Here is a 16,119-nt window from a genome sequence, read left to right on the forward strand (position 1 = left end):
TCACTAAATTGCAAATTCAAATTTTTGAAAATAAAATAATCAGAAACTTTTCGATTATTTTTTTGATTTTGTGTTATGTATACCATACATGTACAATGTAGTAGTACCACACATGTGTTATAATGTTTAACCTGAATGCCCTTGAAAAAAGTGAATATATTTGACCTCATAAATATTGAAGTTCAAGATCTGCTACCAGCAATACCAGCATTAAACATGTATATTTTATAGACGTTGTTATATCCGGTCAGTAAACTTTTATACGTACCAGCTTATTGCACTGTGCTATCACTTCTAGTTTTGCAACTACATGTATAATTGCATTATTTGTATTAAACTGTGGCTTTTGTAACTCTAGTTTTTATAAAAGTCTTTAGGGAGATAAGCACACCTTTTAGTGAATACGTTTATTGATACAACACTGACTTCAGAAAGTACAGCAGTAAGGTCACTAAAAAACTACAGTGATAAAACTACAACTCTAAAGAAAAAATATATAATACATTTATTAAAATTAATGATAAAAATAAATAAACAAACTACAAATATTAAAGGCAAATACACAACAGTATAGGTAGAAAGAAAAACTAATGGTAATAATTAAATCTCAAATAAATACATATAATAGAAATGAGCGCATTGTACAGTTGTCAATGAGAAAAAAGAATGAATATTTAATTATTCAGGAGGCATTGTTGTCTCATTTCATTGCATTGAAATGGTTCAATGATATATAGACATCATAGAATAACATTAAGAAGTACATGTATCAGATTTGTGGTTTGTAAATGTAGACTTGTGTTCAAATTCTACTTGGGGTTTAACACTGAAAAGCATTGATTCCTATTCTGGATGGGTCTGCTACAGACTCAACGGGAAGGATATATCAATATAGCTGGGGTTTATTCACTAATGGATGTGAATTTGAGGGAACCTTGGTCTACATGTAGGTCCGTAAGACGTGCTTGTGTTCTGCCGGGCCTGGTCATCGCCAGGAAAGTGCATTGAATTGCCATAATACCTTATGATAGAAAGGTCAGGTCAGGTAGTACCAAACTGGGATATGGTTGATCTGATTTTTTTGATATTTCATGTGCTTGGTGGTTCTCATACTGTCAATTATATTTGTGTAACATTCTCTGGGTTTGCGTTAGTGTCTCGCCAAGACGAGTCCCACTTACAAAATTTTAAGAAATTGAAATTTGACCCTGAATAACTTTATTAGAGATTGGACCCCGGCTTGCCTGAAAAACCGGGTCCCTCTTCAATAATTGCAGTCCGGGAAGCAAAATATGGGGTTAACGCAATCCCTGCAGTCATTGGTTAAAAGATATTTCTTCTTATTTAATACCATGCTTGTAAAAATGTACATACCTATTTACATATTATATGCATACTACATTGAATTTGCATAATTATTATTCTAAACATAAAATAAGAAGAGTTGATAGACTGAGTGAATGATGGCTGCAATAACATAGATTCGCTTCATTGACCATGTCAACAGTGGAGCTGAAAAAGCTGCTTGTTCACACTTTACAACATCTGCAATTTTCACACAAGTTCATACTCCCACTGTGCCATTGCTGCATCCCCTTGTAATGTTGGATGGTCAACTTCAGCAAAACTCATTCATCTCATTTATCAATCATTTAATAGCTTTTTTCTTTCTTCTGATACACAGAGGAAGGTATTGATCCTGCTGAGTTTGGTGCCAAACTTCAAGACAGATATTACAACAACAAAGCATTCCAGGTAGGAACTTGCATCTAATATATAAACCCATCATGCTTAGATTATGACATCATAATTGCTGATTGTGACATCATGCTTAGATTATGACATCAGAGTTGCTGATTATGATGTCATGCTTATTGATTATGACATAGTTGCTAATTATAACATCATGCTTATTGATTACGACATCACAGTTGCTGATTATGGTGTCATGCTTATTGATTATGACAAAGGTGCTAATTATGACATCATGCTTAGATTATGACATCATAGTTGCTGATTATGACATCATGCTTATTGATTATGACATCATATACTGACTGATTATGATATGCTTAGGCAAAGTATTAAAAATTACAGTCTTCTTGTATATATACAGGACCTGGTAATTCCAAAAGTAACTGTAACTAAATTACAGTATGTGATTTGTCATAAAATACAAACATGCAAATTTGTTTAAATGTCCTCATCCCTTAATGGGAGATTGCAGGCCATTCAAATTAATTGTACATATACTTTTGAAAAGTGATATGTAAAGGAGCAGTGAAACTTTGATGGATGATTGTTTTTGCCTCCTTCCGCCAAATAGAGTTCCATTCTTTCCCGTCGTCATGTAGACTGTTCCAAATACCATAGTTACATAAGTCAGGAAAACAGTGGACACGATGAAGAGAGATGAAACTATTTGAGAAAAAAAAAAAGTCTTGGTGGCCATTTTGCATCTAAAAGTAATTAGTTTTGATTTCATGAATTTCATTATGTTAAATTGTTGTTGTCTTCATTACGACCAACTTATCGCACAAACCACCATAAGACTAATTCAGTTGTCTGCAGTTAAGTTTTTAGTTACATGTAACAGTTATAAATGAAAAATAAACAATTTACCTTATTAATCTACATGTAGCTGCTCCTTCTGTGATTCAGAGTGAGTATATTCTGAAGCTGTAAGTGAAAACTACAAGATATTATGTTTTGTACCACAGTAAATGAAAACAATTTCCTACAATGTATTAGGTTAGGTTGACTACAGAAAGTGAATCCTACATTTAACACTAGGATGAGCATAAGTACACCAGAGAATATCAATTTACAAATCTGATGCCATTGCAATACTTCTTTGGTTTTATCAGTATCTTAAGAAAAGTACACCTCTGACTCTATTAGATCACAATAATCAAGTCTTCTATTTAATAGTGACAAAAACCGAACATGGGGAAGCCTGCTGTTAACTTGCTGTACGATAAACTCCCAGCATGCAGTGCACTAAACTCCCAGCATGCACTAGGGTAAACATACGATTGACCATTATGTAGTGAACTGCGCATGTGCAGTATTTTGTGTCTGTGTGACATGCTCCGTGTTTTTAGTGGAGATCTGTATTACTGTGAACGGGATTCTAATAAAGATGAAACCGTTATCGATGAGTTCGTACTTTATCGATGAGTCTGTACTTTATCGATGAGTTCGTACTTTATCACCTGCCCTTTTAACCTTTTAATCTACATGTCGTCATTTAAACATTCCAACATCTTGAAAAAAAGTGTGAGATAAATACTGAATGGATGTTCGGATAGCTTGCAATGAGCAAATCAAATGAAAATCTAAAATCATATTATAATCAAATCAAGCAGTTAACATTTATTCTGATAGAAACTTCCGTCCGAGAAAGACATCAAATAGTTGAAATTCTTGTAAAACAATTATATATATAAAGCAGGTTCAAACTAAATTGAAGATTGTATGTTATGTCTTGTTTACTTTCATTATTATTGGCTCATACCATGAAGCCAATGAAAATGCAAGATTACATCTTCATATCTCAAAACATTTGCACGGTGAAACACAAAGATTAGGCATTATTTCCAAGATGGCGAACAATTTTTGAAAAAGAAGTTCATAACACGAAAGTTCCATAAATTTTAATCGTTTTGCTCAGTTCTTGGCTTTCTACACCAAGCGGTTGGTTTCGGAAGAAGATGCTTGATAATGAGGTTATTATTATATACAAATATATGAGGCTACTGCAAAGTATGCCGTCAGACGAACTCTGTGTGTCTCTTGCTGCACTATTTTTCTCACATACATGTACTTTTACTGCATCCTCACAATAACCTCATATATGCTTGAATTGTGACTTTTTACATAAAACGAGACAATCCTACATGTGATCTTTTAATTGCTGATCTCAGAAATTGATACATCGGTATTGGATTATCCAATTACCCATCATGCAACTGAAATTACACATTTTATGGGGCTATAAATTGCTTTTAAGATACAAAATACTCAATTTGATTGCAACCTGGTATTATGGAATACCGGTAGTTATTGTTGTTGGCATGGAAACTTGATGAAAGCAATTGAGTAGGATGTATGTATTGATAACTTTCATGTATACATCAAAATGTACAATTAAATGGGAAATTACATGTATAAACTATTGTTGCAAGACAGGTTCCAGTTTTCTTTCCATTCAAAAATCACCAATGACACTGATTCCTTGGTAAAATTCGTTTTTAGAACCAGTGACAATTGGTTGCTACATCTTTCGACTCCAATTCCAAGCATCACTGACTTCATTAATTTTTTGTCAGGATCAAGCAACTTCATAAAAATTATAGCACTATATTGTGAATGATAATTAACATAATACACGAGTCTGAAATCTCATGAAAAATGATCAAAATTATCATTTTTATACTGATTTTCACGGTGGGATTATTCCTTCATGTCTGATAATGTTGATCGTTGACATAAAATGAAATTTAAAAACCATTGCTTATTGAACTCTTTTACATTGTTATTGTCAAATTAGAGAAATCGCTTGAAAATGTGACAGCATTACCGGTAATTCTTACCAGTGTACTCAAGGTGGTTCAGACTGATTTCAAAAATACATATGTCATGCTCATCATACTTTCATTCATTTGTTTCCATGCCATCAGGATACCATAAAAGAAAAAAACTATCTTTCGAGATACACGAGTCTGAAATCTCATGAAAATGGTCAAAATTGTCATTTTTATACTGGTTTCCAGGGTGGGATTATTCCTTCATGTCTGAAAATTGTTATCGTTGACATGAAACGAAAAAGCTGTATATAAGACTATAGGATGTATAAACTCTAACTTATAAATTGATATATAATTTCCATTATGATTACAGTTCTTTCCCATAATGCACTGCAAACATGTATACACATAGACTATACTGTGCAGAAACAGTACATGTAGTGCCAGATTTGAATTTGACTCAAATAGCCTTGGTAGAAATCCCTGAACATGTCTGAGCTGGCTTATAACTATTAATGTATGCAAACAACATACCTCAGCTGTAAGTGACAGCTGAATCAGTACAAATTCTTCAAACAATTTACCCAGTGTACTATATGCTAATAATATACATGTATCTGTGTTTGTAAAAATAACAGTAAATTCAGTAACTCCCATTATACTAATATCATCTTTATTACATAAATAGAAATAACAAATTTTCATTTATTTTTCCCGCAATATGTCGATACATGTACACTGTACATTTAAATGAATAGAACAGTTAAAGTAAAGAATGTCCACATGAATTCACATGATTCACATGGAGCCCGGGAACTATAGTATCATAAATTATAATAATATCATCTTCATATCATATTTATTGAGTATAAAATATTTGTATATATAAGTACCAGTCAATATCCCCCATATAAGCTAGAAGTAAATTTTATTAAACATGTAGTTCCTGGGATCCCTGTGATTAATCAAGAGAAAGGTTATTTTGTAAAATGGTAAGAATTGTGAATAAAATCACCCATAAGCTTACTTGTACGTTTGTCATTACTTTTCATATGACTTTAACATAAAATTACATATTAATTAGAATAACTCCGAAGCATGAAGAGTCACTGACATGTAGCTAGGGGGTCAAACCTGATGCCATTACCAGTGACATATACATGTAACTAGGGGATTTCATGATCAATCCTAACCTGTGTGCCTAGGGGGTCACATGAGATACCACAACCAGTCGCATGTGCCTAGGGGGTCAAACCTGATGCCATAACCAGTGACATATACATGTAGCTAGGGGATTTCATGATCAATCCTAACCTGTGTGCCTAGGGGGTCACATGAGATACCACAACCAGTCGCATGTGCCTAGGGGGTCACATGAGATACCACAACCAGTCGCATGTACCTAGGGGGTCACATAAGATACCACAACCAGTCATATGTGCCTAGGGGGTCACAAGAGATACCCGACCATTCACATGTGCCTAGAGGGTCACAAGAGATACCACAACCAGTCGCATGTGGCTAGGGGATCATAAAAGATACTCCAACCAATCACATGTGCCTATGGGGGTCACAAGAGATACCCGTCCGTTCACATGTGGCTAGGGGATCATAAAAGATACTCCAACCAATCACATGTGCCTATGGGGGTCACAAGAGATACCCGTCCATTCACATGTGGCTAGGGGATCATAAAAGATACTCCAACCAATCACATGTGCCTATGGGGGTCACAAGAGATACCCGTCCATTCACATGTGGCTAGGGGATCATAGAAGATACCCCAACCGATCACATGTGCCTAGGGGGTCACAAGAGATACCTGACCATTCACATGTGGCTAGGGGATCATAAAAGATACCCCAACCGATCACATGTGCCTATGGGGGTCACGAGAGATACCACAACCAGTCGCATGTGGCTAGGGGATCATAAAAGATACTCCAACCAATCACATGTGCCTAGGGGGTCAAACCTGATGCCATAACCAGTGACATATACATGTAGCTAGGGGATTTCATGATTAATCCTAACCTGTGTGCCTAGGGGGTCACATGAGATACCACAACCAGTCGCATGTGCCTAGGGGGTCACATGAGATACCACAACCAGTCGCATGTACCTAGGGGGTCACATAAGATACCATAACCAGTCATATGTGCCTAGGGGGTCACAAGAGATACCCGACCATTCACATGTGCCTAGAGGGTCACAAGAGATACCACAACCAGTCGCATGTGGCTAGGGGATCATAACAGATACTCCAACCAATCACATGTGCCTATGGGGGTCACAAGAGATACCCGTCCATTCACATGTGGCTAGGGGATCATAAAAGATACCCCAACCGATCACATGTGCCTAGGGGGTCACGAGAGATACCTGACCATTCACATGTTGCTAGGGGATCATAAAAGATACTCCAACCAATCACATGTGCCTATGGGGGTCACAAGAGATACCCGTCCATTCACATGTGGCTAGGGGATCATAAACGATACCCCAACCGATCACATGTACCTAGAGGGTCACAAGAGATACCAGGCCATTCACATGTGCCTAGGGGGTCACAAGAGATACCCGTCCATTCACATGTGGCTAGGGGATCATAAAAGATACCCCAACCGATCACATGTGCCTAGAGGGTCACAAGAGATATCAGGCCATTCACATGTGCCTAGGGGGTCACAAGAGATACCCGACCACTCACATGTGGCTAGGGGATCATAAAAGCTACCCCAACCACTCACATGTGCCTATGGGGGTCACAAGAGATACCCGTCCATTCACATGTGGCTAGGGGATAATAAAAGATACTCCAACCAATCACATGTGCCTATGGGGGTCACGAGAGATACCTGACCATTCACATGTGGCTAGGGGATCATAAAAGATACTCCAACCAATCACATGTGCCTATGGGGGTCACAAGAGATACCCGTCCATTCACATGTGGCTAGGGGATAATAAAAGATACTCCAACCAATCACATGTGCCTATGGGGGTCACAAGAGATATCCGTCCATTCACATGTGGCTAGGGGATCATAAAAGATACCCCAACCAATCACATGTGCCTATGGGGGTCACAAGAGATACCCGTCCATTCACATGTGGCTAGGGGATCATAAAAGATACCCCAACCGATCACATGTGCCTAGGGGGGTCACGAGAGATACCTGACCATTCACATGTGGCTAGGGGATCATAAAAGGTACCCAAACCAATCAAATGTGGTTGGTGTTATGTACCTAGGGGGTCACAAGAGTCATGTTTTCTTAGCGAAGTAACAAAAGCTCACAAAAACTACACAGACCAGTCACGTGTAATTAGGGTGTTAAAGTGAAATATAAATCATCAAATTAAAAAACTGTACATGGATAGATTTCACTTTATTTGATTACTACTGTAACAGTAAGCCGAATAATGATATAAATTTTAAAATTATTCAAGTTTTTTGGATAAGATCATTGTATTTCTGTAGTATCTTGCTTTGTAATTGGTGAATGGCAATATTGCTAAATTGCATGTATTTATTTTATCATTTGTGCAGTTTAATCATCATTGTATATTTAATGTATTCCCCTGACACACTTCTCTGGGTACCCAAGGTGGCAATTAATCAAAGATGGCTCTCATTGATGAATGCAATAAGACACCTACCTGACATGGTATTGAGGCCATCTATAGTGGTTTTTTATTTTGTACCTAATAACTATTAATTATATATGCTATTTTTAACTATTTCTTCAATACTTAGTAATTATTATTGTCAACAACTTATAAGCTGTTTTGTAAATTTTTGTCACTTGAAATGTTGTTTGCAGTTTGATTTTAGGTTTACTCAGAAGGATGATGTTTGGCCAAAGTTACGGTGACTTACATATAGTTCTTAACTTTTTTACTACCAGTTCCCTCTTTTTTCTTTTTCCTTCTTTTTTGCACTTACCTTCAGAAGATTGGGACAAAAATAGTCAAATTTGTTGAGTAAAAACTGAAAATTTACACAAATTTTGTCTTTTAGCCCCAAAATTATGGTTCATTACAAGAAATATTAATGAATGTAAACAAGAAAGTACAGAATAATTTGGGTGAGGAAGTCTGGTGGTGAAAAGGAAAACTATGAACATTGAGGACATTTTTGCTTCCCTGATTTAGAAACATCTTTGTTTTGTATCCATTGCCAAAACAACAAGAAAATAATCGTGATAAAATATTATAGCAATAAATCTATAATTTTTTTGAGACAATTCTTTAATAGCCATTTTATGTACGTTCTGTTACATGTGGTTACACACATAGGAAATGTATCAGTTCATACAGTGAGTGGGCTACAAAGTCTGAGATGGAATGTGTCAGAAACATTTGAAGCTAAATCTATGAAATTAAAACTGTACGGTTGTGGTAAAACTGTTGATAACAATGATTAACTGTCACTATGTTGTTTTATACATGTAGTTCTTTATTTTATATTGGCTTCAAATCTAAAACTTTTTTACTACATGTATGTTAGAAACAAGACCTGAAGTCAAAAGAACACTTCAATAAAACTTGGATTCAGTTTGTGCCTTTCCTTGTGCCCATCCCTTGCTTTTTGATTTAAAAGGGACGTCAAACAAAGAATTATTTTGCTCAGCCTTATCTCAAACACAGTATATTAATTATCCAAAGAATAATTAATATCAATAGTAATTAATTTATTTTTTATGTAAATTGAGAATATCATTGTGTCTAGTACGATTTAAAGATTACAACTAAATTAGATAAATTATCTCTTTAAAACATTTTAATTACTTAATTGTTTTTTGCAGTTATGTCTCTGTTTTTTATGAGAATATATCCTGTAAAATAAATAGTCATGAGTACTGGTACTTCACTTAGCAAATTTGAAATTGTTTAATGATCAGTTAAAAAGTTCATATTTGAGATGTTGGAATGGGGGTGCGGGGTCTGATTTTAACCAAAACTCAGTTTCTATTACCCCAACCTACTCTGTTTTTATGGTTGACCCTAAACTTGTTTTGGTCATGTATTGTTTTGAGAAAATATCACAAAATTATGCCAGGCTTTTAGAACTATTCAAAGAGGATACCTCAAAGTATGCACGAAGACAGTACAGCTGGAGTCTTGGCCGACGCGCAACTGAGGTCAATGCGTGGAGTACTGTCTGAGTGCATACTTTGAGGTATCCTCGTAATAACCTTATTATTATAAATCTTTTCCTTCCAAGGATACACCATGGGAATGACAAAATTAAAAAGTTTAGAACAGAATCAGCAAACTGCTTTGTGCTGAGTCCAGTCAAACCTTGGTGGCAGCCATGTTTGTTTTTATTATTAGAGAATTCTTATGCATATAATCATTCCATATTTGGAATTTGCATTTCCTAATATGGTAGAATGAAAATACCTCGTAAAATATTGCAAAATTACGCACGCTGTAACTTATGGCGTTATGGTGACAGATGCATAATAATATGATTTATGAGAATGAATTATGAATTTTATTGCTTTTATGTTGTTGTTTTTTTAGATACACATTAATAAAAGCACAATTTTTATGACAACTTAAAACAAAAAATGCATCAATTTTGAAAACTGATAGAAACTAATTTTATTTCCACCTAGTCCTGGTTGTGATTTCACTGCTTCAGTATAGGACAGACTTAAATGACACATGACACCAAAATAGATTCCACCAAGTCAGTATGGTGATCTAATCGATTAAATCAATTGCTGCTTGTAAAACTGACCATTTTAGAATTGCTTCAAGCAATCAATCACCTTACTTGTAAACCATGAAAGCACTTAAAGAAGAAGATTGAAGCCAAATTACGGAACCTTTTTCATTAGCACTTTGAAGGTCTTCTTGTTTAACTGTATACCGTATTTGTTCCAATAGTAACGCATACACTTAGGTAAATTACAGGGATTTTTTTCTAGTCAAAATAAGTAATAATTTGATGGTTTAGTATACACCGAATGAAAATTGATGAATTTTTAAAATCAATAAAAAAAATTATTTTTTATTTTTATACATGTAATGAAAGTACCAGGATGTGTGACCTTTAGAGGTCATGAAAGTGGCATATTATGATGCAATAAATGATTTGATAAATGTGTTTTTTTCAAAGATTACACTAAGTATCAGAAGTACTAAGGACAGCTAGTTAGCAAATTTGCTCACAAATTGGCTGACAACTTTGTTTTTGCCAAAAAAATCTGATCATCGCAAACATTTTTTCATATTTTTTCAGTCCTGTAAAACCTCATAAACTTATTTAAATTATCGTTTTTTTTTTATAGAGATGACTAGCATAATACATGTAGGTCATATGATTGGAGTTAAATTTAACTATCTTGTCACCCCAATATTTCTGTGACTAGCTGTAAATCATTTTTAGCTCCGCTGTCGACTTTCTTGAGCGGAGCTTATCATATGAGTGATTGTCTGTCGTCGTTCGTTGTCCGTCATTGGTGTCCGTCGTTGTCCGTGTCAATGTTTTACATTTTCAACTTCTTCTTAATAACTACAAGCCTGAATGCTTTGATACTTGGTGTATATGTACCTTGGGTAGACCTCTCTTAGATGTGTTCATTTCATGATGATATCTTCAATTCTCTAATTTTGGTGAATATTTTTGTAATTTTTGGTAAAAAGTGATGTTTTCGACTTCATGTTAAAAACCGCAAGTCCAATTTCTTTGATATTACATATATAGATACTACATGTGAACCTCTCCCAGATTTGTTCATTTTGTAATGATATCTTAAATTCCCTAATTTTGATGAATATTTTTGTCATTTTTGGTAAAAAGTGATATTTTTGACTTCTTGTTAAAAAACGCAAGGCCAATTGCTTTGATATTACATATATAGGTACTACAGGTAGACCTGTCTCAGATTTGTTCATTTTGTAATGATATCTTCAATTCTCTAATATTGGTGAATATTTTTGTCATTTTGGGTAAAAAGTGATATTTTCGACTTCTTGTTAAAAACCGCAAGGCCAATTGCTTTGATATTACATATATAGGTACTACATGTGAACCTCTTTCAGATTTGTTAATTGCGTGGTGATATCTTCAATTATCTAATTTTGATGATTATTTTTGTAATTTTTTGTAAAAAGTGATATTTTTGAATTCTTGTTGAAAACGGAAAGTACCGTTGCTTTGATACTATACATATTGTTCATTTTCTAATGATATCTTCTGTTCTTTTATTGAAATGTGCATTGCTAACAGCGGAGAATAGAATAGAATAGAATAGAATACTGTAAAAACTTTATTTTCGCTTGGAATTAATTTTCGCTGAAGGAATGATTCAGTGAAAATAAATCCCATACAAAACACCCATAAATTCTTTTCAACGAAAATTATTTCCAGCTAAAATAAAGTATTTCACAGTAGAATAGTATAAATAGATGAGAATAGAATAGAATAATAGATGAGACTAGAATAGAATAGAACCGAATAAGATAGAAAGAATAGAATCAAACTATAAAATTTAATTTTACAAAGATGAAAATAATTTTGTAGCACTAAAAATTTCACTAAGATTTTAAAGACACAATGACTTTTACTAATGCCATCAAACAACAAAATAACAACAATTTACAGTTACAATATGCAACAGTTTTTTGAATTGAATATCATTTTCATGGTATGTAAGAGTACAGAATAATAGTGAACAGTATGGCATATACATGTATAAGAACATTCATGTATGTATTGAATGAACACAATCTAATACAATGAATTGGGTCAGTTCAACTCAGTTGAGATGAATAGACATGGATGTAAGTGAAACTTGTAAGATTTACATGAGACCTTTTGCAATAAGCTAAATTGCCTTCAAACTTTTACCAATTATATCTTAGATACATGTAGGTACAGCTATACATCTCAAGGAAAATAATTTTATTCCTCCTTCTTTATTCAAAAATCAACCAATCCTGGATAACTATTGATAATATATTAACCAATCAGCATAAGTTTCTCATCCGAGTTGTCAACTGACCAATCAGGGTGTATCTTTCTTATTGGATCTTCACCCAATCAGAATAAAGATTAGATCATCCATTAACCTATCATGATGTAGATAACAGAAATAGTTTTGACTGATGATAGTGATCAGGTGTCTGGCAAGACAGTGTCATCAATTTTTATGCGGAGTGAAGAAGCAGCTGCCTTTGACCGAATGCATCTCCTTGGGAATTTTATACATAACTCCTTTGGATTCAGGAATATATGAAATTTGGATACACATTGGCAATTATTGCAGGTGCGGTGGTTTGATTTTGAATTAACTTTTATATGTGCATGTGTATCGTAGTTATTATTTTTTTTAAAAAGTAAGATGGGGTAGGGAGCAGGAGGTTAGTGTATCTGAAATTATCATGTTATCTGAAATTAACATCTGTATATGACAGATGCATGAGTGTTATCTTATGTTTTTTTATCTGGATACTTATTCGGTATAAAAAGGATCTAAGATTGGAAAACAACATTCTGTCAACAATGTGCTCTATACATGTAGCGTAATTTGTTTTTACTGCAATCCACCTCAGATGGACGAATAAATCATGAAAAATAAAATCCAGAGAAAGTACATTTTATTTTTGTTATTTTTGCACACAATGCATCAGCAATGTGTTGAGACTAAATATGCTTGACATAAATCAAAGTTTTTAGTTAAAATTGCTTATTCTGCAATATTCAGTGTCATACTCATTGAGCGTAATAGTAATTCACTTGTACATGTATTAATACAAAGAGATGATGTACCATGAATGTTAGTGTACAGTAGAGCTAGATGACTTGAATAGCTAATAACTCCAAAGAATATAATTACTTAGTGAATGGAAGAACAAAATAAAATACATGGATTTTTGTTTCTCTCTCTATGACTTGACTCTTAAGTTCAACAGTCTTAGTTCTCAATGCCTTGACATACCATTATCAAGTCATAAAATTTTAACCTATTGAATGATAACAAATGCAAATTCCTGTAGGAAACTACTGTAAATGGGTTAATTATTCACTGGGTTTTAATTTTGCTTATTTCGCTGATTGGAAAATGTGCTAAATTAAAACCCAGTGAATATGTAAAATTTAGCATAGAATACATTATGTAAATGAAAAAACAGTGAATTTAAAACCCACTGAATATGCCTGAAATTGTAAATCAGCGAAATTTAAACCCAGCGAAAATTAGTCATTTTACAGTATTCAACACTGTGAATGTCAAAGTCGTCAACTTTTTGTCTTCTTTAGGCTAAATCAAACCAAATAAAATTTATTCTGTGTTTCTAAGTAAACTTATCTACCCATTTAAGGGAGGGAGAATTATAAATGTATATTTTATGCAGTAAAGCTCGAAATTATTCATTTCTATGTTAATTAGTTATGGTCATTTATATGTTTGTTTGTTTTTTTAATTTCATGTACTTCCTTCTATTTTGTGAATAAGAAAGTAGATTCTGAAAAAACTGATAGAGGAAGTCTGGTGGTGAAAAGGTTAAAAAAATAAAACCGGATAATTCCCATATTTTTTTCAAAAATGTTCATCAAAATTAAAAAATTATAGTTTATTTGATCCAAAATTAACAAAGAAATGGTAGAAAAATATATGAAAATGTGTTGCCAGAATCTTGGGAGGTAAAATTATGGTTTTCATATAAAAGATGATGTTGAAATGTCAATATCACTATTACATGTATATATACATCCTGCAAAGCATTGTGGTTATTTACTTATATACATATTATTAAATTAAACTATGGTGTATTGAGGTCACTATTTTGTAAACTGTTTTTTGAAAAAAACGTATATTAAAAAAAAAATGTATATGCAGCTGTGTTTCTGGTCATCGGCAAAATCAATTCAATGAGAGTGAGCCCTCTATGGCAAAAATAACAACTATGTCTTAAAAGCTAGTGATGTATTTATGTAGAATTTATCGTTGAAAGCAGTAAATAGATAAAAATAACTCAAATTCATTAGAGGTAAATCCGACTGTCATTTATCTCACATTTGATAAATTGTCTATAAACCTTTTTTTAGGAGTGGGTGTCCCTTACTTAGTAGCTTACTTTCTAGGGTTTTTAAATTCACCAATTTTTCAGTGAAAACAACAAGTTCTATTACAATTTTACTTGTTTTTATAATTTTACTTAAAAATTGCAAAATCTACGAGTAAATGCAGATTTAACAATACTGTAAACTGCTTAATCTTTTTACCACCAGTGTCTTCTTTTCATCACAAATTCACGAAATACTAGTAGTCCGGTTTATAGTCTGCACTTTCCTTCCGAAAATTGGGACAAAAAAAAGCCAAATTTTTTGAGTAAAAACTGAAAAGTGACTCAAATTTTGTCTGCTGGCTCAAAAATTAGGGTTCATTTCCAGAAATATTGAAAATATATAAGAAAAGAGTGCAGAAAAATGTTGGTGAAATTTGTGAAGCCAAAATTTGCTGACACTGTGTCATAAAACTCCCTAGAAATTTTCACTGACTTTAATATGAAAAATGTGAACATTTGACTCTAGTAAAATTAGAGCACTTTACAGTATACAATGTACATGTATGAATGCACTTGATACATGGTTGGGATTCCATTGATATGTATAGCCATATGTCAAAATGTAGTCTGAGATTCTTATTTTAAATTCAGCTGTTCATATAGCAGGTGCCTTAGTAACTATTAATTGGGTTGATATTTAGCGACATAAAGTGCTTTATTGGTGGTGATGGTTATAACCATCAAATAGAAAGAGCCTGTCTAAAAACTTGATCAAAATAATAATAATAATAATACATGTAATTGTTTATTGCATCTTTACAAATACATATTTCATTCAGTATATAGCAATAGAAATATTAATCAATACAAAAAAATAAAATATAACAAGTTAGTAAGAATAATAATAAAAAGTAGTTCTAGTATGCAGAGATAGATTTATAGTCAAGTTTTTGATGATTATTTTGTAATTTACATGTAATTTTTAATGAAATATCTACAGTACTTGTCTAACATGTGGCTGTCTAAAGTGACAGCAGACAGATGGCTGGCTGAAAAGCCTGTTGTCGGTAGTGGAGGGTGAGACGTTCAGGCTTGCATGGCTCAAAATTAGAATTTTCAATTCTTGGGATCCTGGATGTTAGACTTCATGAATCTTGAAATAAATTAATATACATGCATGTATACCTACAGTGGACCATTTTTCATTTACTGTGTGATTCTGTGTTACACATGAAATCAAACATGAAAACAGGATAAATAGATCTGATTCACTCTCTTCCACGAGCGACGTTTTACCTCTCAATTTGAGGGATTACACAATTTGCGGGATTTTAATATGTAGTATTAGTCATATATATATAATTTAGTGTTTTATTTATTAAAATATTTTATATAAAAACATGATATAAGTAATCGTTGGCAACCGAGATGTGTACAAAATGTCCATTTGAGTTGCACACCTTCTCCTTTCATATATACCACACTATTATAAGTGCCTATGACTTGAACTACCATTTATCAATAGTTCACCTCGATGTGTGTTGTAACAGTGCAGTACAATGGGT

General features: G+C 33.5%; 1 protein-coding gene across 1 annotated transcript in view; it reads left to right on the forward strand.

The window, feature by feature from the left end:
- The window catches only part of LOC100373522 (uncharacterized), a 71,236-nt gene that overhangs the window by 16,684 nt on the left and 38,433 nt on the right, over window positions 1-16,119 (forward strand). The window contains exon 2 of the mRNA XM_085499239.1: window positions 1,685-1,755. Within this exon, the coding sequence (XP_085355365.1) occupies window positions 1,685-1,755 (71 nt within the window). The remainder of the gene's footprint in view (window positions 1-1,684; window positions 1,756-16,119) is intronic.

This window comes from Saccoglossus kowalevskii, chromosome 5 (genome assembly GCF_978046115.1).
Source record: "Saccoglossus kowalevskii chromosome 5, keSacKowa6.1, whole genome shotgun sequence".
NCBI classification, from domain to species: Eukaryota; Metazoa; Hemichordata; class Enteropneusta; family Harrimaniidae; genus Saccoglossus; species Saccoglossus kowalevskii.